At 41.8% G+C, this 25,081-nt stretch overlaps 1 protein-coding gene across 2 annotated transcripts; it reads left to right on the plus strand.

The window, feature by feature from the left end:
• Positions 1–3,374: 3,374 nt before the first annotated feature.
• Tceanc (transcription elongation factor A N-terminal and central domain containing) lies at positions 3,375–11,811 on the plus strand. 2 transcript variants are annotated; one of them, XM_052715842.1, is made up of 5 exons: positions 3,375–3,548; positions 4,727–4,824; positions 5,239–5,276; positions 6,373–6,474; positions 8,411–11,811. In XM_052715842.1, the coding sequence occupies exon 5, from the start codon at positions 8,419–8,421 to the stop codon at positions 9,493–9,495; it is 1,077 nt and encodes a 358-aa protein (XP_052571802.1). In that variant the 5' UTR covers positions 3,375–3,548; positions 4,727–4,824; positions 5,239–5,276; positions 6,373–6,474; positions 8,411–8,418; the 3' UTR covers positions 9,496–11,811. The 2 variants fall into 2 exon arrangements, with proteins under 2 accessions (XP_052571802.1, XP_052571891.1); XM_052715931.1 differs by having other exon boundaries at positions 3,375–4,824.
• The last annotated feature ends 13,270 nt before the right edge of the window (positions 11,812–25,081 follow it).

Here is a 25,081-nt window from a genome sequence, read left to right on the forward strand (position 1 = left end):
TAAGGGAGCATTCTCCACTGAGCTAAGTGCTGCTTATTTTTACTTGTATGTTTCCAAAGGTGGGCCAGAGTACTCAGAAAATGAAGCAAAAAGTAACAACGGGAAAGAAGAAAAATGCAGTTAAGGCATTTTAAACTAAATAGGAGGCTACAGCCTTGAGGCTGTCACTGGCCTTTGAGTTCCTGCCCAAAGAACTGCAGCCTACTCTAGTATGTAAAGAAACTGCAAGCGTAACTGGCAAGTATAATAGCCAAGCCTCAGCCAATCACAGTGTTCCAAGTGAACGGACGATATACACGAAGTCCCATTTGGAGCGGCATCCAGCCAACCCATTTCTACCCATTTGTGCTTCCTTTCCATGCTATCCATATTGCCCCGAGAATGCGCTGTATTTATTTTTTGTCCGGTTCTGGGCACTGCCTAATTCATGAATAAGTCTTTGCTCAAATAAATTCTACTAAAATTAAGATATCCAAAAATTATTCTTTTTTTCTTTCTTTTTTTTTTTTTTTGGTTTTTTGAGACAGGGTTTCTCTGTCCTGGAACTCACTCTGTAGCCCAGGCTGGCCTCAAACTCACAGAGATCCCCCCTAGCTCTGCCTCCCGAGTGCTGGGATTAAAGGCGTGTGCCACCACTGCCTGGCAAATTATTCTTTTTTTAACAAGCAAAAGAGTGACAAAGATTCTTTGTAAGCCAAACTCAAGTCAGGCTCCTAAAACTTCTCCTAGGCCTTATGCGTGCACTTCTTCGTAAATCAGCTTTAGCAGAGTCCTGCTACTTGAATTGACCCACAGCTGCTCACCCTCGATATCCAATCACCCTCAGCATTGGCTCCAGTCCCTCATTCTGCACTAACCACCTCTGCCTACAAACCCATACTGTCAGCCCTTCGGCAAAATTCCTATTGGGTCCCATCCTGGTTTGCTTTCTGCTGCTGTGATGAAAAATGCCTGAAGGGACTCTGGCCAGCTTGAGCGTGTTGAGCATGGCTCTGGCAGGCCTTGCCCTTCTCCCCGATTCTGCTGCCTTGCTAAAAACTGCTTGCTTACATTCCTAAAGCTGGCCCCCAAGGTCTATTCCCTTATTCAGCTACTACCTCCTCCTGAGGTTGACCACCAGGGTCCAGCTATCTAAGTATTAAAGTCCAGCAATCAAAAGCCCCCTTTGGCTCACCTAACTACCATGCCCAATTAAAATTAAACATCTCATCCTAACGTGAGGGTGGGGGTGGGGGTTCCCCCTGTATCTTTATAAACTGCCATGTCTCCTCTCTATCCAGAGGCAGTCCTTTGTCCTCCAGGACAAACACCCCTGTCCCCTTTCCCTTGTTCCCTTCCCCTTCTCGCTCATCCTTATCTCTTGTCTTTGTCCCTTATCCCTGCCCTCTGTCCCTCCGGTGCAAATATATCTTCTTTGTGCTGAGAACTCCTGGGGATCCTGATCCACACACTGATACATTTCCTTTCAGTGGCCAAATGCAACTTGGGGCTGAAAGGATTATTTCATATTACAGGTTACAGTTCATGGCTGAAGGAAGTCAGAGCAGGAACTTGAAGCAGAAACTGTGGGGAAATGCTGCTTACTGGTTTGCCCCCAGAGACACATCAGCTACTGTTCACATACAGCCCAGATCCAAGGATAATACTGCCTTCCCACAACGGGCTGAGCCCTCCTACATCAATTAGAAATCAAGAAAATGCCCCCCACGGGTCCACAGGCCAATCTGACAGTTCTTCAATTGAAGTTCTCTTTTCCAAATGTGTCAAAACAACAGCCAAGACCTGATGTTTTGTGGGCCATACATAATTTCAGAGAACTTCAACATCAAACGGGGCTATTTTCTGAGAGTGCTGGACCATAGCAAAAAACAAGACTCCTAGACTGGGCATAGTGATATACCCCCATAGTCTCAGCACTTGGAGAACAAGAGGAGGATCCTGAGTTTGAGGACAGCCCGGGCTGCATAGTGAGTTCTAGGCCAGCCTAGACTACAGAGTGAGATTCTGTATTAAACCAAACCAAACCAAAACCAAGATTCCTTTGTAATCATGCCCTGATATTAATGTAGTCCAAAACATAAAAATAATCAGACATCCCCTATCCTTCCTGATCAGCGTGAGTCCCTTGTCCTCTCTCTACTGAGGTAAAATCTATTACGTTCATCACAGAACCGCCCTGCTTTCTGATTGTATCCAGTGCACAGAATTGGAAGAGTTTGCTTCCTTAAATCTTTCCCTCAGATTATTTTGGAACTGGAGGTTGACAAAGTTGACTGCCACATTCTCTAGTTCAATCGCCACTGATGTTTTGTTTTGTTTGGTTTGGTTTTGGTTTTTCAAACAGGGTTTCTCTGTATAGTCCTTGATGTCCTAGAACTCACTCTGCAAGTCAGACTGGCCTCGAACTCAGAGATCTGCCTGCCTCTGTACCACCACCACCCAGCCCACCACTGGTTTTAATGAATCCTTGCAGGCAAACAATATGCACAGGTGAATTCAAGTTGATCATGACTAATTAACGAATGTTTACTACTTTCATTCATTTATCTGGTGCATGCTACAGAGCAATGCTTGTTGAACTAATTACTGTTAACTATGTCAGTAATTATGCCTTGTCTTTTTGTTGCCTTTTATTTATTTAGAGATAGGGTCTTATATATGTAGCCCTGGCTGGCCCTGAACGTGTGGAGATTCTATTTCTGCCTCTGGAGTACTTGGATTAAAGGCCACTGCGTTAGTCATTTTTATTTTATATTGATGGTTTAAAAAAAAAATTATTACAGGCCACCACCTTCAGCCATTTATACTTTATTTTATTGTTCTGGTGGAAGTTTTATTTTTATTTATTTAGGGAGGCGAGTATCGTGTCCGGCCTTTTAAAAAGTTTGGACGAGGCTGGCTTCGAACTCGGGATCCTCCTGTCCCGTTCTTTATTCTTTAGCACTTGCCTACCGGTATCCATCACCACGGCCCGCCTGTTTTTGTTTTGTTCGTGTGTTTTACTGTTTTGACAGAAAATAAAGAGTAAGTCGGAGGGCACGCCAACAAACTTTGCCACTGAAAAACCGCAGCCACGATAGTTTCACTTGGTGGCTCAGCTTCTCCCTCCGGGAACAGCTAGGAGACCGCCCCCACCCCTTCGGATCGCTCTGCGCAGGCGCTATTTCCCGGGTCCGGCAGCGTCAGGCCCCATGCCGGCGTGCTCTCGCCGGAATGTTTAGGACTGGTGGAGGTTACGTCATCCGGTCCTGAGAACCGGAAGTTCCCCCCCCGCGCGCGCGCAAGGAGCTAGGGCGGTGCCTGCGCTTCCGGCGGCGTGAGGACACTAGGGCGGTGCCTGTGCTTCCGGCGGCGTGAGGACACTAGGACGGCGCCTGCGCTTCTGGCCCCGCTGAGGACGTTAGGGCGGTGACCGCGCTTCTTGGAGAGCGGCCTTCCGCCATTTCCGTTAGCTCGCCCCCGCTGAAGGGCTAACTCCGGTTTCCAGCGGAAGCCCATCCCCGCTCGCAGAGGCGCTCCGTCGCGCCCTGTGCCTGGGCGGCTCTAAGGTTGAATTCCCTCCTCCCCTTTAGCTGAGGTCCCTTGGGCGGGCCGAACGGCGTGTCGCCATTGCGCGTCTGTAGGCCTCAGGGCCGCACCACGGGGATGGATTTCTTCAGGCTTTGTTTAGTATTCAACCCCACCCACCGGAATCTCTCTGGGCGGGCCTTCCTGTGGAGCTCGACTGTTAGGTAGTTGGGTATAACCTAGTGCTAGAAGGTTCGATTCTCCCCTTCGCTGTTGAGAGACTTAAACGTATGGGTTACTGCTGGTTTGTTCCCAGAGTTTCTGGAAATTTCCACCATGAACATTCCTGTCGTTTTTCTTCGCGTTTAGGCTATTTTAGTACAGATGTGTGTACGCCCTTCCCATAATAATTCCATATTTCCAAGCGTCTGAGTGCATTTAGGCAAAACATTGTAGTACCTACTCATACTATAAAAGCTTTTATATGTCCACGCAATTACATATACATATATGTGTGTACACATATCCATACTCATGTGTCAACAGTAAAAATGTATAAGCATTTTATCAGCATATGTTCTAGGACTGAATTACAACTGCCAAGAAATGTGTCTGATCTGAATTGGAATGTGTTACAAATGTAAAGCACAACAGATATTTGAGAATTAACACAAATTAAAATACCCGTTTATATCAGATTTTGAAAGGACAGTATTGGGGTGTGGCTTGGATGTAGCTCAGTGGTAGAGCACATATTTTAGTATGCACAAGACCTTGGGTTTGATCCCCAGCACCACATTTCTCTAAAGGAAAAAATATTTAGATATACTGGGCCAAGTAAAATTATAATTAATCCTGCCAGTTTTTAACATGACTATTACACATTTTAAAAAATTATTTTTGTGGCTTGAAATCTTTATGTGGGACAGCATTGCTCTACGAAAAGCGTTAACAATGTCCTGTGGCCAAATACAGACTGCCCATTTTCTGCTTTGAAATAGGGTCTCTTGTAGCCCTTACTGGCCTTCACCGGCTTTGTACAGTGCTGGGGGGAGGGCAAACTCAGACCCCTCTGCACGCTAAGTTAGCGCTGTGCAAACTGAGCCTCATCTTCAGCACCACCACCCCCCCCCCCCCTCAACCATGCATGCCTGGAAAACAGAGGACAACTTAGATATCTTTCTCAATTACTGTCCTCCCCATTTTGTTTTTGAGACAGGGTCTGCCACTGAACCTGAAACTCACCAGTTCAGCTAGACTGCCTGGCCAGTGAACTCCAAAGGTTCACCTGTCTCCCTTCCATTGCCGGAATTACAGGTGTGTACCATAACATAAGCCTGGCTTTTTGTGTGGATGCTGAGGATCCAGACCCAGGTCCTCATTGCACAGCAAGCAGTTTACCAGCTGAGTCATCTCCCCAGTCCCAGCCTGCATATTTGATTATGTTTTATTGTATGTGGATGCCTGGGCATGTGCACCTGAGTGCCAGTGCCATTGGAGGCCAGAGGCATCAGATCTTCCCAAAGCTGGATTACAGGCAGTTGTGAGCCACCCAGTGTTGGTGCTGGAAACTGAACTTGGGTCCTCTGCAAGAGCAGTACATACTCAACTGTTTAGCCATTGTTCCAGCCCCATTCAGTATTTGTTGTCTGTTCTTTCTTCTACCAAAGTAACAGAGTTGAAAAGTCCTGTACCAGAAGTCTAAAGTACTTCCTATCTGTCCTTTTACAGAAAATATCTGCTGACCTCCTGTCCTGGAACGACACCTGGTATGGTAGATATTAAATCTTTTTAAAATGCTTTTTTAGAAAAAGTTTCACTATGAACTCAAGCCGTCTGGAATTGACAACCCTCCTGTCTTAGCCTCCTGAGTGCTGGGATTATATGTGTGCTAGAATACCTGGCATAAATTATTTATTTATTTTAAAATTACATTTATTTATTGTGTGTGAATGCACATGTGCCATGTTGTCCATGTAGAAGTCAGAGGACAACTTGTCAGTTCTCTTCCTCTGTTATGTTCTAGGGATTGAACTCACATGGTTAGGCTTAGTGGTAAGAACTTTTACCCACTGAGCCATCTTGCTCGCCCCTGGCTAATTTTTTTAAACCTTCTATTGTATATTTACATAATTGTCAGTCACTTTATAAAGATTAAGCCTGCCTCTGCCTCCTGAGTGCTGGGATTAAAAGCATGTACCGCCGGGCGGTGGTGGCGCACGCCTTTAATCCCAGCACTCGGGAGGCAGAGCCAGGCGGATCTCTGTGAGTTCGAGGCCAGCCTGGTCTCCAAAGCGAGTTCCAGGAAAGGCGCAAAGCTACACAGAGAAACCCTGTCTCGAAAAACCAAAAAAAAAAAAAAAAAAAAAAAAAAGCATGTACCACCACCACCACCTGGCTCAGAATATTACGTTTTGTTATGGCATTTTTTAAAAAATTTATTTATTTATTATGTATACAGTGTTCTGCCTTCATGTATGCCTGCAGGCCAGAAGAGGGCACCAGATCTCATTACGGATGGTTGTGAACCACCATGTGGTTGCTGGGAATTGAACTCAGGACCTCTGGAAGAGCAGCCAGTGCTCTTAACCTCTGAGCCATCTCTCCAGCCCTTGTTATGGCATTTTTATTTGTAGAAGTCATTATATTTTATTCTGATTTCTTTCTTTCCCTCACCCACTGCCCTCTCCATATTCCCTTCCCCACTCTGACAGATTCCCTTCCTTGCCCCAAATAATGTCACACGTATTCTACTACCCTCTCTTCCCCCGCCCTCTTCTCATTGTCCCCTTTCTAGTTTTATGATGATTTTTGAATGATTTTTTTTTTAAAAAAACAAGAATTGAGGTGGACTTTGTCTTCCAGGACCTAGATACAACAAGCAAGTTGCTGTACAGTGACAAGAAGTGAAACTCACACTCTGAAAGGAGAGAAAGCATTCTGAACACGTTGTCACTTGTTTGCCAGGTAGGTATGTTCAAGGGAATAAAAGAGATATTAGTCCTTTGTGGGAAATGTAGACAAAAATGCTTTTAAATATGGTAAACATGAAAACATTGCAATTATTTGATGTTTTTCACAGATTTTCTCAGTTGTTAATGAAATTCACATCCAGGCTTATTGTGCAAATTGAGGTAACCTGAACAAGAATAGCACCATAGACTTGCTCAGTAAATGTTCATTGCCTCCCACTGTTGAGGTAGTATTCGAGAATATCAGGAACTGTATACATCACAACATTTACTGCACCACATTATAATCACAAAAGGTTCTAATCTGAATTGTACACAGCAATGTATTTAATAGTTTCTTATGTAATAGGACTTACTTAACAAAGTCTGAAGTTAGAGAGGTTTTGTGTATTCAGTCCAGGAGTAGGACTGCAGCTCTCTTTGGAACTCTTGGCAACCTATTGGTGGGGTGGGGTGGAGGGATCAGTCCCTTTGTGTAGTTTAAATCAGAATTGGCTGGAGAACTGAACAAATGCCCGTTCATTCCATCTGGGCTGAGGCCCTGGCATTGTTTGCTTTAGTTTTTGTTTGATTTCCTCGCATGATTCTAATTCATGGTCAGGGGTAAGAAGCATCTGTGGTGATAGCATGAGGCTAGGTTTAGGGAGCTGCTGAAGCAAAGACACGGCTGGGCCGTGCCTGTCTGTGATTGAGAGTAGTGAAGGCAGAGGGACAGGGTGAGGTGTTGTTCATCACATGGACAGAGCCTAGACTCCATCCTGTGAGTAGAAGGGAATGTCTAAAGGACTTTAAGCAGAAGAAAATACATGCATAAGAGTTAATGAAGCCAAACTCTGCAAGGAAAACCATCTGTAACTCCAGTCCAGGAGGATCTGATACTTTCTTCTGGCCTCCACAGGCACCAAGCATGTATGTTGTGCACAGACATAAATGCAGGCAAGCAAAATACCTATACATATAAAATTACAAAAAAAGAAAAGAATTTTCTTCAAACTTGAAAAAAAAGATCCTACAATAGGGGAATTTTAAAATACATTTATATGGCATATGAATTTGCATAAAGGAAATAGTGGTATTCTTACTTTTCACAACTTTTCTGTAAATCTAAAAGTATTTCTAAATAAAGAGTAAGTGGGTCATCTGGATGTGACCCTGTTTTCCCAACAGCTCAAGTGTCAGCACATTGTATCCTGTTGACTTTCAGTGTTCACTAGACCTGCTTCCCAACCTGTAATATGTTTCTTTATATTGGTTCAGACAGTAGTATCCCCACTTTTGTTTCCTTTTTTATATTCAGAAAAGTATCACTATAAAGATTATAAAGGCATTAAGTATCTCAATCTCATAACTGAATATAAGGAGAAAATAGCCCAATATTTGCTTAGCATTATCTTATGGATGCTTACATGAGCATGATTTCATTCCCAACACAATCACCAAATTCCATCCAATATGAACTAATTTTTTTTGAGACAGGGTCTCATGCATTTCAAGCTAGCCTCAAATTTTCTATGTATCTAAAGATTGCATTAAAACTCAAGTTCTTTTTGTCTCCATCCCCAAGTGCTGGGATTGTAAACATACACCACCGTGCTAGGTTCCTGAATAATCTTAATCTAGAAAGATACTGATTTGTACAGTTGGAGGTGGATAAGTTATAGCTGATATTCTAGCAAGTCTTTGAATGTTCTGCTGAAACTTTGCAGAGCCATTTTTTTCCTTCAGCTAATGAGAATAAAGGTCTTGAAAGTTGAGTAGTTCGAATTCCTGTATTATCTAATCTGCCACACCCATTTATATCACATTACTCCTTCAGAAAACAACACATGGAAAACTGGCAGAAGTGCTAGTTCATGCTTCAGGAGCTGCAACTAGTAAAGGCAAGCTTAAAAAGATTGAACCTTGAACCATCTTTTTTTTTTTCTTTACAGCTGTGAAGATGTCTGACAAAAAACAAATCATTGCCAGGGCTTCCCTGATTGAGCAGCTGGTGTCTAAAAGGTATTTTGAGGATATTGGCAAACAGCTTACTGAGCTAGAAATGATTTATGTGTCTAAGGAGCATCTCCAGGAGACAGATGTAGTTAGAGCTGTATACAGAGTCCTCAAAAACTGCCCCTCAGTGACTTTGAAAAAGAAGGCCAAGTGTCTGCTAGCCAAGTGGAGAGCTTTCTATAAGAGTACACCCTTCAAAACAAAGGAAAGCCTCAAATCACTCCATTCTGATGTTAGTAAAGAAGAAAGTGCAGCAGTTTCTCAGGATGTGAGCCAGGATGAGGCATTAGGTTCTAGTCATGATGAGATATCAGGTCTCTGCAGTTCTCTCTCTAAGATGGCATCCCAAGATGCTGCAAAGCCCGCTGCAGCAATTGGGTCTGAAAGTAGCACCACTCAAATGGAAATTAGTGAATATTTGAGGGGTGATGATTCTGAATCTACTAGCGAGAGCTCAAGTGTGTTACAAGATCCCCTAGTGTCTGTTAGATCTAAAGGTGTAGAGCTTCTTTACACAGCATTAGCTAGTTCTTCCACAGATCACACAAAAACTGATTTGTGGCAGAACTTGGCAAGAGAAATTGAAGAGCACATTTTTACTCTTCATTCAAGCAACATCAAAAAGTATAAAACTTGTATTCGAAGCAAAGTTGCCAATTTGAGCAACCCCAGGAATTCTCATTTACAACAAAACCTCCTCTCTGGAACCATGTCTGCAAGAGAATTTGCTGAAATGACTGTCCTGGACATGGCAAATGAGGAGCTGAAGCAGTTGAGAGCTTCCTACACAAAATCCAGTATTCAGGAACATCACCTTCCCAACACAGTTGATGGTACACAGACAAATAAAATAAAGTGCAAGCGCTGTGAGAAATACAACTGCAAGGTCACTGTAATTGCCAGAGGAACACTTTTCCTTCCAAGTTGGGTGCAGAATTCAAACCCAGATGAACAAATGACCTATGTCATTTGTAATGAATGTGGGGAGCAGTGGTACCATAGCAACTGGGTGTGCTTGTAATTTGTAAATAATCCCTTCAGGGGCATGTGTTTTATATGTATAACATAGCCCTTTTGTACTCATTTTTTACAGAATCTTACTGTTATTTTTGTCTTGGTGATTTTGGTTTGTGAAAGATCTCACTATGTAGCCAAAGCTGGCCTCGGTCTCCTGAGTTCTGGGATTACAGGTGTACACTACCGTAATGCCTGGTTTGGTATACTGTTCTTACTACAGTCCTGGGAATAAAGAAAGAGAGTTGTTTGCCAAAGGACAAGCCGCAATTGCTAAAAGTTGTTTGGGAAGAGTAGAAGACTATCACGTTGTACTTTGTGGCCATTTAGTACTTTAATCGGAATGGCACTGTAGCTCCACACAGCCTGAAAGCATGTTAGAGAGGCAGATTCTCTAGCCCAATACTCCTTGAGTCCTTATGTGCATCTTGGCAGAATCTCCAGGTCATCCTCTGGGATACTTTGAGAAGCACTGATATAGCTGCAGGCCTGGGGGTCTCAGGAGTAAATATACAGTAGAGTTTTCTGGTTAGCATTGAAGTATACTGGTACCGAGAGGCAAGCCTGAACCTATGGCATGGGACCAAGGCATCAACATTGCTCTGGTCATTTCTCAGTTTACTTTAAGTTGCAGTTAGAGTTGAGTCTCTCATTTGAGCCTTTCTATAGTTCTGAAGAAATGAATGTTGTTCTGGAGACTTTACATATGAGGAAAGAGGCCCACAGAGCTTCAGTGGCTTAACCAGGTTATATAACTATAGGTAATCTGCCTCACACTGATCCCATATTTTCCAGCTTCCTTCTGAAGCAAGTGTGATGGCACATGCCTGTAATCCAAATGCTAGGGAGGATGAAGCAGGATTTATGTGAGTTCAGGGACAGTTTAGATTGTAAAGTCCCTGTCTCAAATATATATATATTAAAAGAGCATTGTGGTGGTTCAAGCCTGTAATCCTAGCATTGGAGATCCTGAGGCAGAATCCCATGGTTGAAGCTAGCCGGGATTATGTAGAGAAACAATGCCAAAACAAAAAGATGCAAAGTCTGAGAACGTCTTAATACTGACTTTACAAAAAGTGTACCTCTGGAAATGGGTGCTAAGCAAATAGCGTTTGGAGCCTCTAAGTTTACATGACTAGAGTTTTATCCTTTTGTCTTTAATTTTCTTGTTTTTACAAGTCTGTCTTTAAAAAAGTTGCACTGTAAGTTAGAATTTGGCTTAGAGCTATGCATTTTTTCCTTTGTGTGAGCTCTTCATAAAGTCTTTATGATACATAGTTTCTTATTGTTAGGAATCTTCCATGTCTTCAAATGCATGTGTATTAAAAATCCTGTTTATATGAAAATGGTGCTAGTTGTCAGAGGAGGTTCACGCCCTCCGCCTTTGAATTTATCAACATTTATTTACCTATTAACTGAAGAGGAAATCACTTCTCTAAGGCCTTTGCGAACAGTGTTTACTGATTTGTATGCATAATTTTATGCGATTATGACTATTTTTTTCCTTTAAAATGATAGAATATTTGTTATTTGGAGTTTTGATTTTTTAACATATAAAACAATTTTAGGCATGATCCACACAGAAGCTTGGATATGTACTCCTTTTACAGTTTAGTAGGTGTTTAGAGACACATTTTTTTCTTTTGTTGTTTGACAGAGCCATGTGAGTAGTTTCTGTTTTTATAAGACTGTCTCCACTCTGTAGCCCAAGCTGGGCTTGAACTCACACTGGCTAACCTCAATCTCTGGAGTGCTGTGGTTTGGGGTATAAGCTACCATTCATTGATTTTTATCATATTAAAGAGTATATTTCTTAGTTCCATGTAAACTCACATGTTTTCATCAGTTATTGTTCCTTAAATCCCCAGTATTCCTTCAATAGAATCTATAGGCTTTTTCTGTATATTTTACCTCCTCATGACAGTTCCCCAACAGATGCATAACACTAACATGCACTTCTATTTCATATGTTTTAAAGAAACCAACTTGAGGCTGTCAAATCTGAATTACATTTTGTTGTATTTTCTCCATTTTGCATTCCAGGGCTGTTCATCGTAATGCAATGTGTTAGTCCTTTAAACAGAAATTTACAAAGTCATCAAAAACTCAAAAGTTTCACAAAGTGTGGTTTCATGTGATTTGGAATGATCTTAAAACCTGGATGGTGGTTATATGAGAGTACACACAGCACATGAAAACCAAGTTTAATTTGTTTAAGTTGGTGTTGGTATTGGGGTTTTCTATGTATCTGTGTATGAGTATTTGTATTGAGATTTTGTAACCTACATTTACCAAAAATAAAAGCACTCAAAATGGAAAAATCTCTTATTCTCCAAGATTTTTTTCCAAGATTTTTTTAAAATGTGTGTGGTCCTCATTTCCCATAAGCTTTGTCAGTTAGTTTTGTAACTAGGGAAATGGTGATATGGGTTTTATTCTTTCGGTCAATGAGACAGTTACATCTTCTGAGTATAGATCATTCTTTCACACTGTGTCTTATACCAGAGCGAGAAAGTGTGAGGGAGGGAGGGATGAGTGAATTTATTTGTTTGTTTGAGACAGGATTTCTTTATGAATCCCTGACTTCCTGAAACTAGCTCTGTAGACCAGGCTGGCTTTGAACTCACAGAGATCTTCCTGCCTCTGCCTTCCAAGTGCTGGGGGATTAAAGGCACGCAAGAAAGAGTTTCTTTACAGTTGCTGGTAGGGTAGATTCTAATTTAAAATTGCCCTTATAGGAACAAAGAGCAACTGTGAAAACTCCAAGATGAGAAGGTGCCTGATTATAAGAGACAACTGATGTGAATGAGAGACAGTGTGAAAGAGCCACAGAGTTCATGATAATGATAAAGACTTTGGGGAAGAAAAAACATTAAAGCCAAGCAATTGGTTGTCGTGGGATTTGAGTGCCTTTTAGGAAGATCATTGTAGCTGCTTTGTTGAGTGATGAGAGAAACAAGGATGGATGTGGGAACACCAGTTAAGTGGCCATTAACAGTGGTCAAATAAAAAGAGGAGCTGGAGAGATGGCTCAGCAGTTAGAGCACTGGCTGTTCTTCCAGAGGACCTGGGTTCAATTCTCAGCACCCACATGGCAGCTCACAACTGTCTGTAACTGCAGTTCCAGGGAATCTGGCACCCTCGCACAGATGCACATGAAGACAAAACAGCAATTCGAGTAAAACTTTTTAAAAGTGAAAAAAAAGTACAGAAAGAATGGTTTGTCTGCATCATGATAGTTGATGGAGCCCTTAGCAGTTTTGCAAATGGCTGTTTCATAAAATATGCCCAATTCAAAATTTCCTCCCTATGGTCAATAGTCAAATAACAGTGCAAAATGTCAGCCTGTGCCCCAGTCTCCATGGTAACTACATAGGGTGAAAACATCCATTTTAATACCTGAATGTGGGAAGGTTTTCTCCATGGGTTTTCCCGAATCAGTCTCCTTTGTCTGTACTTTTTAAAGTGAAGAATTGAGTACAATTGTGGCTCTGTCTCTTCCCTGGGTATTTCCTGTGATGAGAGGCTTCTTTCATTCCCTGATACCATTTCTAAGTGCCAGGCAGGAAGCTTGCGGCTGGCAGTACTCCACTGCCTTTGCTGGGGCTGGGCCTTCCTCTTTTAGGTCAAATTGCTTTGTTTTTTTTTTTTATAATGCCCAGCAAATGCAAAATATTTTGCCACAGTATTTTTATGTCTCCCAGAGGTACTTATTAAGCACCCAGATTGTAAGAAGTAACTTTTTAGTTTCAGAAGAGTGCCATAATCAGATGGACCAACCAATGACAACTTCATGCAATCCTCTTTATATTTAAAATAAGGTCGCCAAAGATGTTACCACACCCTGTCAGAAACTTGTGTTGAAAGGATCGAACATTTTGCCTTGCCAGATGCTAACTCTTCTGACACACAGGAGCCTCCTTGAATCCTTTTTGTGATATCATGTGGCTCTCTGCTGTTTTGAAAAGTGGGTGATTTTAGAATTTAAAAAGTTAAAAAATAAAATAGAAAAACATACATGCAAGGTAGCTGAGGCTTGCCTCAAAGTTCTTATATGAATTTTTTGTGGATGTATATTCTTACTTTCTTTAAAGATGAAAACGAGCTGGGCAGTGGTGGTGTGCGCCTTTAATCACAGCACTAGGGAAGCTGAGGTAGGTGAATCCCTGAGTTCCAGGTCAGCCTGGTCTACAGAGCAAGTTCCAAGGGCTACACAGAGAAACCTGTCATGAAAAAAAAGTGAAACATGAATATGAGAGTCAGTTCCAGGCACTCATCATTGTCGTCAACATCACTATTATTATTTCAGATAGCATCTCATGTAGACCAGGCTGGGTTTGAACTCACTACTCACTGTGTAACCATAGCCAAAGATGACCTTGAATGCCTGATCCTCCTTTTCCCACCTCCCCAGTGCTGGGATTATAGGCATGCTTGATTTTATGGGGTACTGGAGATTGAACCCAGGACTTTGTGCATTCTAGGCAAATGCTCTACAGACTGAACCACATCCCTAGCCCTGTTAATCCTTTTCAAATGATGACACATTTCTGAAAATCTAAAGCAGACACGGAAAAGTTACAAAACTAAGAAGCAAATTAAAATATTATTCATTTAGAAACTGCTTTTTATCTTCAGAATATAATCACTTCTGAAATGATGTAAACACAGATGCAGCTGCTTATAAAAGATGCCAAATGGCATCATAATTTACCACATTTACCTTTGTGGATTGAAAGAAAACATTAAGAAATTTCCAAGAGTATCCATGAGGCCCTGAGTCATCTGACTGGACTCCACCTACTGTGCCTCTCCTTAAATCAGTGGTTCTCAAGCTTCCCAATGCTGTGACACTTTAATACAGTTCCTCATGTTGTGACTCCCAACCATAAAATTATTTTAGTTGGTACTTTATAACTGTGATTTCACTACTGTTATGAATTATAATTTAATATCTGTGTTTTCTGATGGTCTTAGGCAACCCCTGTGAAAGGGTCGCTTGACCCACAAGGGGGTCGAGACCCATAGGTTGAGAAACACTGCCTTATACGATGGAGGACTGAAAGCTACAAAACCAGTTTCAATTTCCTTGGCCACAATATGACCACAATATGGCACTTATCTAATCTGCATCATACATAACTCGTATCTGACAGCTGAATTCATGCATAGCTCGGTGGAAGAAAGCTAGGGTCTGTATCCACCCATGTCTAACAGCAAAGGTCCCACAATTTTAAGTGGATTTTGTGTCTTGGTATTCATGAGGCCACTGGGCAGGCTGGTCTTAGTTTCAGGCAGAAGTTTCTATTTCTGCAGTTTTGTTTCCATTCAGTAGATGGGCTTTTTTGCTCATAGCTTTGCAAAATCTCACAAATGGTTGAGCAGAAAGTTTCTATATAACTTTAACGAACGTACTTTAAAATGAGGTAAAAGGGACACAGAATTTTCAGGAGTGGAGCTCGAAATCTAAAATGGTCTTATAATATGAAACCTGGAACCAGATATTGGGGTAAATGCTGAAAGATCAGAGACAAAGGAAAAAGCCACTGCCACGTCTTATCTCTAGGACTCCTCAGCCTGAAAAAGCTCAGCCGAAAGCCTTCAATTCCTATCTCCTCATACCTTATATACCTTTCTCTGCCAAGCCATATCACTTCCTTCCTAGTGCTGGGATTAAAGGCATGTGTGCTTCCCAAATACTACTTGTAGCAAAGGCATGAGATCTCAAGTGCTGGGATTAAAGACTTGTGATTCCCAAGTATTGGGATTAAAAGTGTGTGCCATCACTGCCCAGCTCTGTTTCTCTCCTAGACTGGATCAATCTCATGTAGTCCAGGGTGGCCTTGAACTCACAGAGATCCAGATGGATCTCTGCCTCCTGAGTGCTAGGATTAAAGGTGTGTGTCACCACTGTGTGGCATTTATGTTTAATCTAGTGGCTTGTTCTGTTCTCTGATCTTCAGGCAAATTTATTAGGGTACACAATGTATCACCACACAGAAGTAATAAAAATATATGATAGCCTGGTATGCACAGGCTTCTAATTCCAGCACTCAGGAGGCAAAAGCAGATAGATCTCTGTGCTTTCCAGGCCAGCCTGGTCTATATAGTGGGTTCCAGGATAGTGAGGGCTACATAGAGAGACCCTGTCTCAAAACAAACAAACAAAAAACAGGCTAAAGAAATGGCTCAGAAGTTAAGAGCACTGGCTGTTCTTCCAGAGGTCCTGAGTTTAATTCCCAGCAGCCACATGGTGGCTCACAACCATCTGTAATGAGATCTAATGCCCTCTTATGGAATTCAGGCATGCATGCAGACAAACTGTATACATAATAAATAAATAAATAAATAAATAAATAAATAAATAAATAAATAAATAAATAAATAAATAAATAAATAAAATAAATCTTTACCCAAAAAAAAAAATAAATAAATAAATGCCCTAAAATTGTTGGTCAATGGGTACTGAATTGTAGTCAGGAGAAGGAAGTCTGGTTTCCTATTGCCTGGTGGGTAACTACAGATAGCAACTATGCACTATCTTTAAAAAGTCACAAGAAGGGAATGTAGCTCTGTTGGTAGTATACTTACACAAGGCCTTGGGTTCAGTCCTTAGCACAACATTAACCTGGCATGGTGCTACCCTACTCACCTGTAATCCTAGCATTTCAAAGGTAGCATTTCAAAGGTAGAAGCAAGAGGATCAGAAGTTCAAGGTCATCCTCAGCCACATAGCAAGTTCAAGCCATGAGTTCTTTCTCAAAAAAAAAAAAAAAAGTTAAGCCTGGAGATGTAGCTGAGTGGTAGAACTACTAGCATGCATGAGGTCCTAGGTTAATCCTCAACATCAATCAATAAATAAATAAATAAATTCAGCAACTATTGAGTTGTTGCATTGGCAGTATGTTAAGTGCCAGTGAGGTGGTTCAGCAGGTAAAAGCGCTTACTGCCAAGCCTGACGACATGGGTTCAATCTCTGGAGCCCATAAAGTAGAGTGAAAACTGACCCAGCGAGTTGGAGTACTCTGACCTGCACACACTGCTGTGGAGCACATGCATGCACGCACACAACAAATACATTAATAAACTTTTTAAAAATTAAGTTACAAGAAAAGATATCGAATGCTTTTGCTCAAAAAACGTAATGTTTAATAAAACAAAATGTTAACCTGATTTCATCACTTAATACATACATGTATGGAAACATCACATGGTACACCATTAAGTTATACAATTTTGTGGTTTTGGATATTGGTGATTTATTATATGCCCATGGTTCAATCCCCATCACCAAAGATGCATATATTTTATTAGATCAAAAACTGAAAAGACAAAATAGATTGTGGGGACGGACATACACCTCTATGAAAAGGGCTAGTCATTACTGACTTGTATGCTTTAAATAAGTGAACTGTGTTTCAATACAGCTGTTAACAAAACATCTGATTACCTGAGAGAAGGAAATGGAGCATCTGTTGTGTATTTCTGAGCCTTTAATGTCCTAATTATCCATACATACAAAAGAGAAATAATGGCAGTCTTCTTCAAAGTGGGCTTTGAAGGGCCACCACAGCCAGACCCCTGCCAAATGAACAGCAAGATTCCCAGCACCTCTAAAGCTGTCAGGGTAGTTCTCTGGGCCCTGACATTTAGTTTCTGCACACAACTTCACAGGCCTACTGGAGGAACCCCCCCCACCTCCCCACCCCCGCCAAAACACACAGGCTTTTGAGACAGGGTCCTTCTATTATGTAGCTCTGGCTGTCCTGGAACTTGCTATGTAGACAAGGCTAGCCTCGAACTCACAGAGATCCACCTGCCTCTGTCTCCCAAGTGCCGGGATAAAAGGATCGTGGCACCACACAGGCCTCTTCCTTGTTTTTTAAGCTACAGATTAAGCTCATCAATGATAAGCCCCTGGAGAAATAGAAAATCTTTTAGAATCAACCCAATCCGTTGGCATTCTGTGTTCCTAGTTAGATCTATGGTCAGCAAAGAACCTTGTCATCTAACAGTGCAGATGCAGCCAGCTACAGTGAAGCCCTCACACTGGGGACCCTGCGGTCAACTGGAAAGAAGTACAGAGGGACCCAGGCTCCATCCAAGACCTACTGAGTGCTCAGTCATGCCTGTGTGTATTCACTTGGTGAGAGGCTGCCTGCCCACAGCAACAGACAAGGAAGTGTCCACACTTTTGGCTGGGGCTTCTTAGCTGACAATATTCTTTCCATGTGTCTAAGTTACCAACAGCCTCCATCCTCAATGATACTATATTCAAGGGATAATTCTTAGCCTTGAAACCAATCAGGAGCATTTGATCATTTTCTTGTATGTATGAATGAATGAATGAATTTTGCGTGTGCGTGCATGCGTGCATGTGTGGTGGGGAGGGGGGGGGAGTGTCTCTCATTCAGCAGCCCAGGCTGATCTGGAACTTATTATGTAGCTTCAAATTCATGTAAATCCCCCTGCCTCGGCCTCCTGAGTGCTGAGATGAGGTACAGGCCTGGACCAGCATCCCCAGTTTTCACTTCCTTTTGTTTTTCTCATGGCTGGAGCAGGTTGCTCTTGGCCTGTTTTTCCCTTCCATGAGTCACTCTATCTCGGCCAGTTCTTTGCTTTCCTGACCTTTTAATAGTGGAATGCCCCACATTTTATGCCTCTAATCTCTTCTGTGTCTACCCATCCTTTGGTGATCTTATCTAATTCCATGGCTTCTAGAACTCAGGACTTACCACTCTTTCCCAGGCCTGCATCTCCCCTCTGAATCCCAGGCCCATAAATCTAAAGGCCAACTTGACAACTCTACACTGATATCTAATAAGCATCTTAACATGATTAAAATCAAGCTTCGGGTCTTCTCTCCAGCTCCTGCTTCTCTCCTGACTGCCTTGTATTACTTGAACTGAAAACCCAATAAGGAGTCCACATTGACTCCTTGCTTTCTTTCACATTAGTCTACTAATCAGTAAGCAAATTCTATTTATTGGTTATACTCCAAATATATATCAAGAAGCCCAAGTTTAAGATGGGGCTGGAGAGATGGCTCAGCTGTCTCTTGTTGAAGCCAGGTATAGTGGCACACGCCTTTAATCCCAGCACTCAGGAGGCAGAGGCAGGTGGATCTCTGTGAGTTCTAGACCAGCCTGGTCTACAGAGTGAGTTCCAGGACAGCTAGGACTACATAGTGAGACCCTATCTCTCAAAAAAAGAAAAGCACTTGCTGCACTTCTAGAAGACCCAAGTTTGGTTCCTAGAACCCACATCAGGTGGCTCACAACCATTTATAACTCCAGCTCTAAGGCATCAGATGCCTCTGGCCTCCAAGAGCATGTTCACACATGTGCACACACTCACACGCAGACACACATGCCTGCCCCTACACATAATTTAAAATAATACAAATAAATCTTGGATTTTTGTTTTATTTTAAAGGAGCTGGGTATGGCGGCACATGTGGATAATCTCAGCACTTCGGAGGTGGAGGCAGGAGGTCATCCTTGGTTACATAGTGAGTTTGAGGCTAGGCAAGGCTACATCTCAAACAAACAAATACACATATATGTTTATATGTATGTATGTATATATATACACATCTATATTTTTGTGAAAATGGTGGTAAAGCTCACTGATACAGTATATGCTTAATATCCATGAGGCCCTTGATTTCCAGCACCAAACAATCTAGAATCTGACTATATATTATCTTCTCTGCTACCATCCTGATTCTAAGCCAGCACCATCCTCATATAGGTGATTGTCACCTGGATGACTAGTCATCATATACACGCTACCTGCTAAGAGACTGTCACACACATGTTCTGTTGTCCCCAGTATGTTTCAAACACAACTGTTGTGGGGTATTCATCAAATACTGCTCGGACATGGGATTAAGCCAATACAAAGTCTGTATTAGCCAGCAGGCGACTACACTGGGTGGTAGGGATCCCATTGTAGCCCTGAGCCTTTCTCTGGATGAGTTTTTAAGCACAAAAACTATGTCCTGGATTGACATACTTTAGTTAACAAGAACAGTTAGCCAGAAGTGGAACTACAGAATTTAAAAAGCAAGGTTAGTACATTTAGAGACCTTCCCAGAACTATGGCCTTTGGTGGATTAGGTCTTTGTTTTAGTTTTGGCAGGTGATGCTGTCTACATGCTGAATTTTACAGCCTGAATGGCACTTCCATCATGGAGTCAGTTGTGCTAAGGTCTGGGGCCCTGTTATATCAACAGCCAAAATGATCATGGCACGCATGAAATGAGATCAGGTCACTCTTCTGCTCAAATTCTATGTTGGTTCCTGTCTCTAAGAGAAAGTCAGAATTCTTACAGTGACCTTCAAAGCCTCACTAATCTGCCCCTGACCCATTATCTTCCTAAGGCCCTTGCTAACTAAATCACCTGTCCCACCCCCATATATCTTGCTATGGACTGGAAACTGGCCTCCTTGCTGTTCTTTGACTATGCCCGGCACACACCTACCACAGGACCTTTGCACTAGCTGTTGCTTTGGCTTGGAATGCTCTCATTCCTGAATCCTAATGACTTGACTTAACCTCTCACAAGCCCTAGCTCAAATGTTGTCACCTTTTGCTTTCCCTAGCCATTTGCTTTATTACCTACTACCCTTTCTGATTTGTTTCAGAGCTTATTCACCATTTAAATGTAATGCCTTCATCGTTTATACTGACGATTCCCTGTCTCTTTCACTAAACTGTAAACTCTGTGGCTCATAGATTTGTCTCTTTGGCTCCCAGTTTATTCCCATCTCCTATACTAGTTCCTAATATACAGGAAACCCTCAAGAAATGAGTGTTGCCAGGCAGTGGTGGCAGGTAAAACAATTTGAAAGAATGGAGAATTAGAAAACAGCAGATATTTTGCTTTTCTTCTCCATGTAGAAACTTCGAGTAAGCACACATAGTCTTGGATCACATATTTCCAAGCCAATATAAAACTAATTTGCAATTGTTTTATAATCTTACCCTTTCTAATATAGTTATCTTTCAAATATTCAATAGCATTGTCACAGACATAAATGAAGAACAGCAAAAATGAAAATTCCTGAGCCAGGCGTGGTTGTGCATGCCAGTGATACCATTTCTTAGGAGGTGGAGGATCAGAAGTTCATGGCCAGCTTCATCTACACAGCAAATTCAAGGCCTGCCTGGGATACTGAGACCCTGTCTTGTGGTGCCCGCCTTTAATCCCAGCACTCGGGAGGCAGAGGCAGGTGGATCTCTGTGAGTTAGAGGCCAACTGGGTCTACACAGTGAGTTCCATGACAGCCAGAACTAAATAGAGAAATAGTGTCTGGGGGAAAAATGAAACAAAACAAAAACCCCAAGCCAAACAAACAAATAAAACCAAATCAAAACAAACCATTTGTTCATTGTTTTACTTGCCAGACCCTGCAAAATATTTAATGAGGAATGTTGTTGAAAGAAGTTATCAGACTGAAATGTTTGGTGATTTGTGTGTGTGTGTGTGTGTGTGTGTGTGTGTGTGTGTGTGTGTGAGAGAGAGAGAGAGAGAGAGAGAGAGAGAGAGACAGAGAGACAGAGAGAGAGAGACAGAGAGAGAGAGACAGAGAGACAGAGAGAGACAGAGAGAGAGAGACAGAGAGACAGAGAGAGAGAGACAGAGAGAGAGAGAGAGAGAGGGAGGGCCTTGTGACTTAGTTATCCATTAGTATTTATGACAGACTTTACTAGGTATCAGTCAACAAATTTAGAAGCAATTCTTTGAAAATATTTCTTCCTAAATCATATATATAAGCACTATATTTCCTTTTTTTACTTTCTAGTTTTCTGAGACAGGCTCTGGTGTCCCCCAAGTTAGCCTTTAATCCATTATGTAGCTAAGGATGACCTTGAACTTCTGATCCTCCTGCTGCCACCTCCCAAGTGCTGGGATGACAAGCCTGTAATGCTGTGGCTGCTGTGCATGGTGCTGAGGATGGAACCCAGGGTCCCTGTAAGTGCTCTCACCTGAGCTACATCCCCAGCCCTAGAAACACTACTTTTCAAGTTATGGGGTTTTTTTTAATGTTCATGTGCAGATTTTTAAATTCTAATTCAGTGGGTTTCAGTGTGTACACAAAGCTATTTGCCAGTGACCAGAAAACATGGTAGAATCTTTTTATTTTCTAAGAAGTCTGGGAGCAGTTAACAGTCATTTGAGTTCTCTGCCCTTCCCCCAACTAGTTCCCAACACCTATAAATCTTTTTTGTTTGGTTGTCTGTTTATCTGTTTGTTTGTTTGTTTGTTTGGTTTTTTGAGACAGGGTTTCTCTGTGTAGCCCTGGCTGTCCTGAAACTTGGTATGTAGACCAGGCTAGCCTCAATCTCACAGGATTCCACCCGCCTCTGCCTTCTGAGTGCTGGGATTAAAGGTGTGTGCTGCCACCACCTGGCTTACTATAAATCTTGATTATTTATATTGGCTCTAATTTGCCAAATCTAAACATTTCACAAAAATGGAGTCATAAGATACATGACCTTTTATGTCTGATTTTTCACAGGACTGGGGTGTGTGTGTGTGTGTGTGTGTGTGTGTGTGTGTGTGTGTGTGTGTGTGTTTAACTCAAAATGTAAACCATATTTTACTAACCAAAGGAACCTACACTGACCCTTATAAGGTTCAAGTGTTTCTTCTGTGAATTTACATAGGTACTTGAACATTTGTATGTTACAATTACACCCGTTCAAATTTTTGTGTCAAAATTATTTTGGGGAGGGTATGATGGTGAGCACCTTTAGTCCCAGCCTGATCTACATAGTGAGTTCCAGGATAGCCAAGGCTGTATAATGAAATCCTGTTTAAAAATAAAAAACCCAAAACCAAGAAATAAACCTTTATGGTTTTTTGACTAGCCACATGCAAAAGTTGATATTTTAAAAGCAAGATATTCTTAACTATAAGATAAAAGTCATAAGATCTTTCCTTCCTTGGAGAAAAAGGAGATAAGGATATTTCCTTCTAGCTTTATATATTTTTTTTGGCAAGGAAGTGTTCACTAAACCATCATGTTTAGTAAAGACTAAAATTAGGAATTCTTAGTAAGTTGGATCAGTCTCCTCCCCCCAAACATCTTTCCTCCCCTTCCTAAATACAGATACCATATGGTATAATATCATTGTGTTTAAAATGTGGTGAAACTTAATTCCAATATATGTTTCTCACACAATTTCATAAATTTGGGGGATTTCACACTTAGCCCATTCTCTGTGCTTCATTTTTATCACTTATTTTAGCACTGGTCTGCATTATTTCTTTTCTTTTTTTTTTTTTTTTTTTTTTTAAGATTTAGCTATTTATTATAAGCGCCAGAGATGGTTGAGAGCCACCATGTGGTTGCTGGGAGTTGAACTCAGGACCTCTGGAAGAACAGTCAGTGCTCTTAACCACTGAGCCATCTCTCCAGCCCTGGCCTGCATTATTTCTTAAAATTATCTATCAAGATGCTTGGGCAGGTCTTAGTTCGGTTTGTGTACCTCAATGCTCTGAGATTTAACTCTGAGCATGGCAGGTAATCACTTAACATTGCAGTAGAATTTTTCTTTCTTTTTTTTTCAAGACAGGGTCTCACTATGTGGCTCAGGCTGTCCTGGAACTCACTATGAAGAGCAGGCTGGCCTCAAACTCACAGAGATGTACCTGCCTCTGCCTCCTGAGTGCTGGAATTAAAGGAGTTCACCACTACACCTAGCTCTACAATAAAATTTCAATATAAATTTATATGTGTTTGGATTCTACCTAGCCCACCCAACATTTTAGAAGTCCTCCATTTAATCCTTTTAAGGTTTTTGTTTGTTTGTTTGTTCCGTTTTGAGCTAGGATCTTACTATGTAGCCCTTGGTGGCCTGGAACTCACTATGTAGACCAGGCTGTCTTCTGGCTCCTGAGTGCTGGGTAAAGGCATGCACCTCCATGCCTGGTGTTCACTCTAACTAACTTTAATGAACAGGACTGAAGGTTACTGTTGTTGGTGTTTCAAACCTAATCTCTAGGAAAATAATTTATCAAAGGTACATTAATTTCATTTTGTTATGGAATGAATAAAGTGTAGGTCTGGATTATAACCTGTGTTCAATTATATTATTACTCAAACATATGATGACTCTCCCAGTCGGATATTTCCACAACAGCACGCCACTCAGATAAAACTTTACCACGTGATTTGTATGAGCCCCCGGGTTTAGGAAGATCCTAAAAAGATGTGACTTGTTTTGGTGAATGTGGGTGGCAATGATAAATGTCACCTCTGAGTAGACACTTTAAGAGTCAGGGGTTTTATTTTGGTCTCATTTGTTCAGAGAAGTGAGTTCATTAGTTCAGGCTCATCATTTTTGGTACTGAGGGAAGATCACATGGAAGAGACATTCAGTTTTTAATTGTTTTATATTTAAATGCATTTTCTTTTAAAGACAAGTCCTCTGCAGGTCAAAGTTCTTGCTATCAAGCTTGGCAACCTAAATTCAATCCCTGGGACCCATATGGTGGAAGGAAAGAACTGCCTCCCGGAATCCGACGCGAAAGCAAAAAGAGTTAACTGGGGACTCTCCATCCATCTGACGCAGCAGCAGAGCAGGAGAGACCCGGAGTAGCAATGGGGCAGGGTTTTTAAAGCAAAGGGGGCTTGGAGTCTACAGACTACATAGGAACAGACTCAGGATTGGTTTATACGAGTGGCAATCATGTTAGTAATTTTTTAATTGGCTAGGTTTATACGAGTGGCAATCATGTTAGTAATTTTTTGATTGGCTAGGGTTAGTTGGGAATTACAGTTATCATTTTGGGGCAAGCCTGGACAAGTCCTTGAGCTGCCATGGAGGCTGGCTGGCTTAGCACGTATTGACTGTGGGGGCTGACTCAGTAGCCCAGGCTTTGTCCTTGACTCTCGCACATAGCTCTAAGTTGGTGGGGGGTCCCAGACAGTAAACAATTGGCTGAACCTTGAAGGGTCAGAGTACATGCAGATAGGGAGCTATCACAAGGACTATGTTTTTTTGTTCATGGCCCTCCCAGAAACTGCTTGCTCAGTTCTCAGGAAACTGAAATTGAGGCCTGATCTCTGAGAGAAGACTGAGCAGCCTGTTATGGGATCTGCTTGGTCCTTTCATTTAGATTTATTTATTTTATGTGTATGGGTGTTTTGCCTGCATGTATATCTGTGTCTGACATGTGTGCCTGGTACACTGGAGCTAAGGATGGTTCTCAACCACCATATGGATGTTGCAAATTGAACCCAAGTCCTCTGGAATAGCAACAAGTGCTCAACCACCAAACCGTCTCTCCAGCCACTTGTTAAACTCTTTCAATGCTTGTCTTAGTGTTTCTACTGCTGTGAAGAGACACCAGGACCACAGCAAATCTTACAAAGGAAAAATTTAATTGGGCGGTGTGGTGATATTTTATTTGTGCTGAAATGTGGTGACATTTTATTTGTGCTTTAATAAATAAAACTTACCTGGAGATCTGAGGGAAAAGCCAGCCATTATAAGTAAACAAAGAAGTCAGGCAACGGTAGCACACACCCTTAATCCCGATCATTTGGCAGGCAGGGATCTGTCTGGATTTCTGTGAG

The sequence above is a fragment of the Peromyscus californicus genome, unplaced genomic scaffold (genome assembly GCF_007827085.1).
Source record: "Peromyscus californicus insignis strain IS unplaced genomic scaffold, ASM782708v3 Scaffold_10__1_contigs__length_136768540, whole genome shotgun sequence".
Classification (NCBI taxonomy): Eukaryota; Metazoa; Chordata; class Mammalia; order Rodentia; family Cricetidae; genus Peromyscus; species Peromyscus californicus.

Excerpts from the sequence above, each read along its gene's own strand:
- Tceanc (XM_052715931.1), top strand. The coding sequence starts at position 8,419 with ATGTCTGACAAAAAACAAATCATTGCCAGGGCTTCCCTGATTGAGCAG.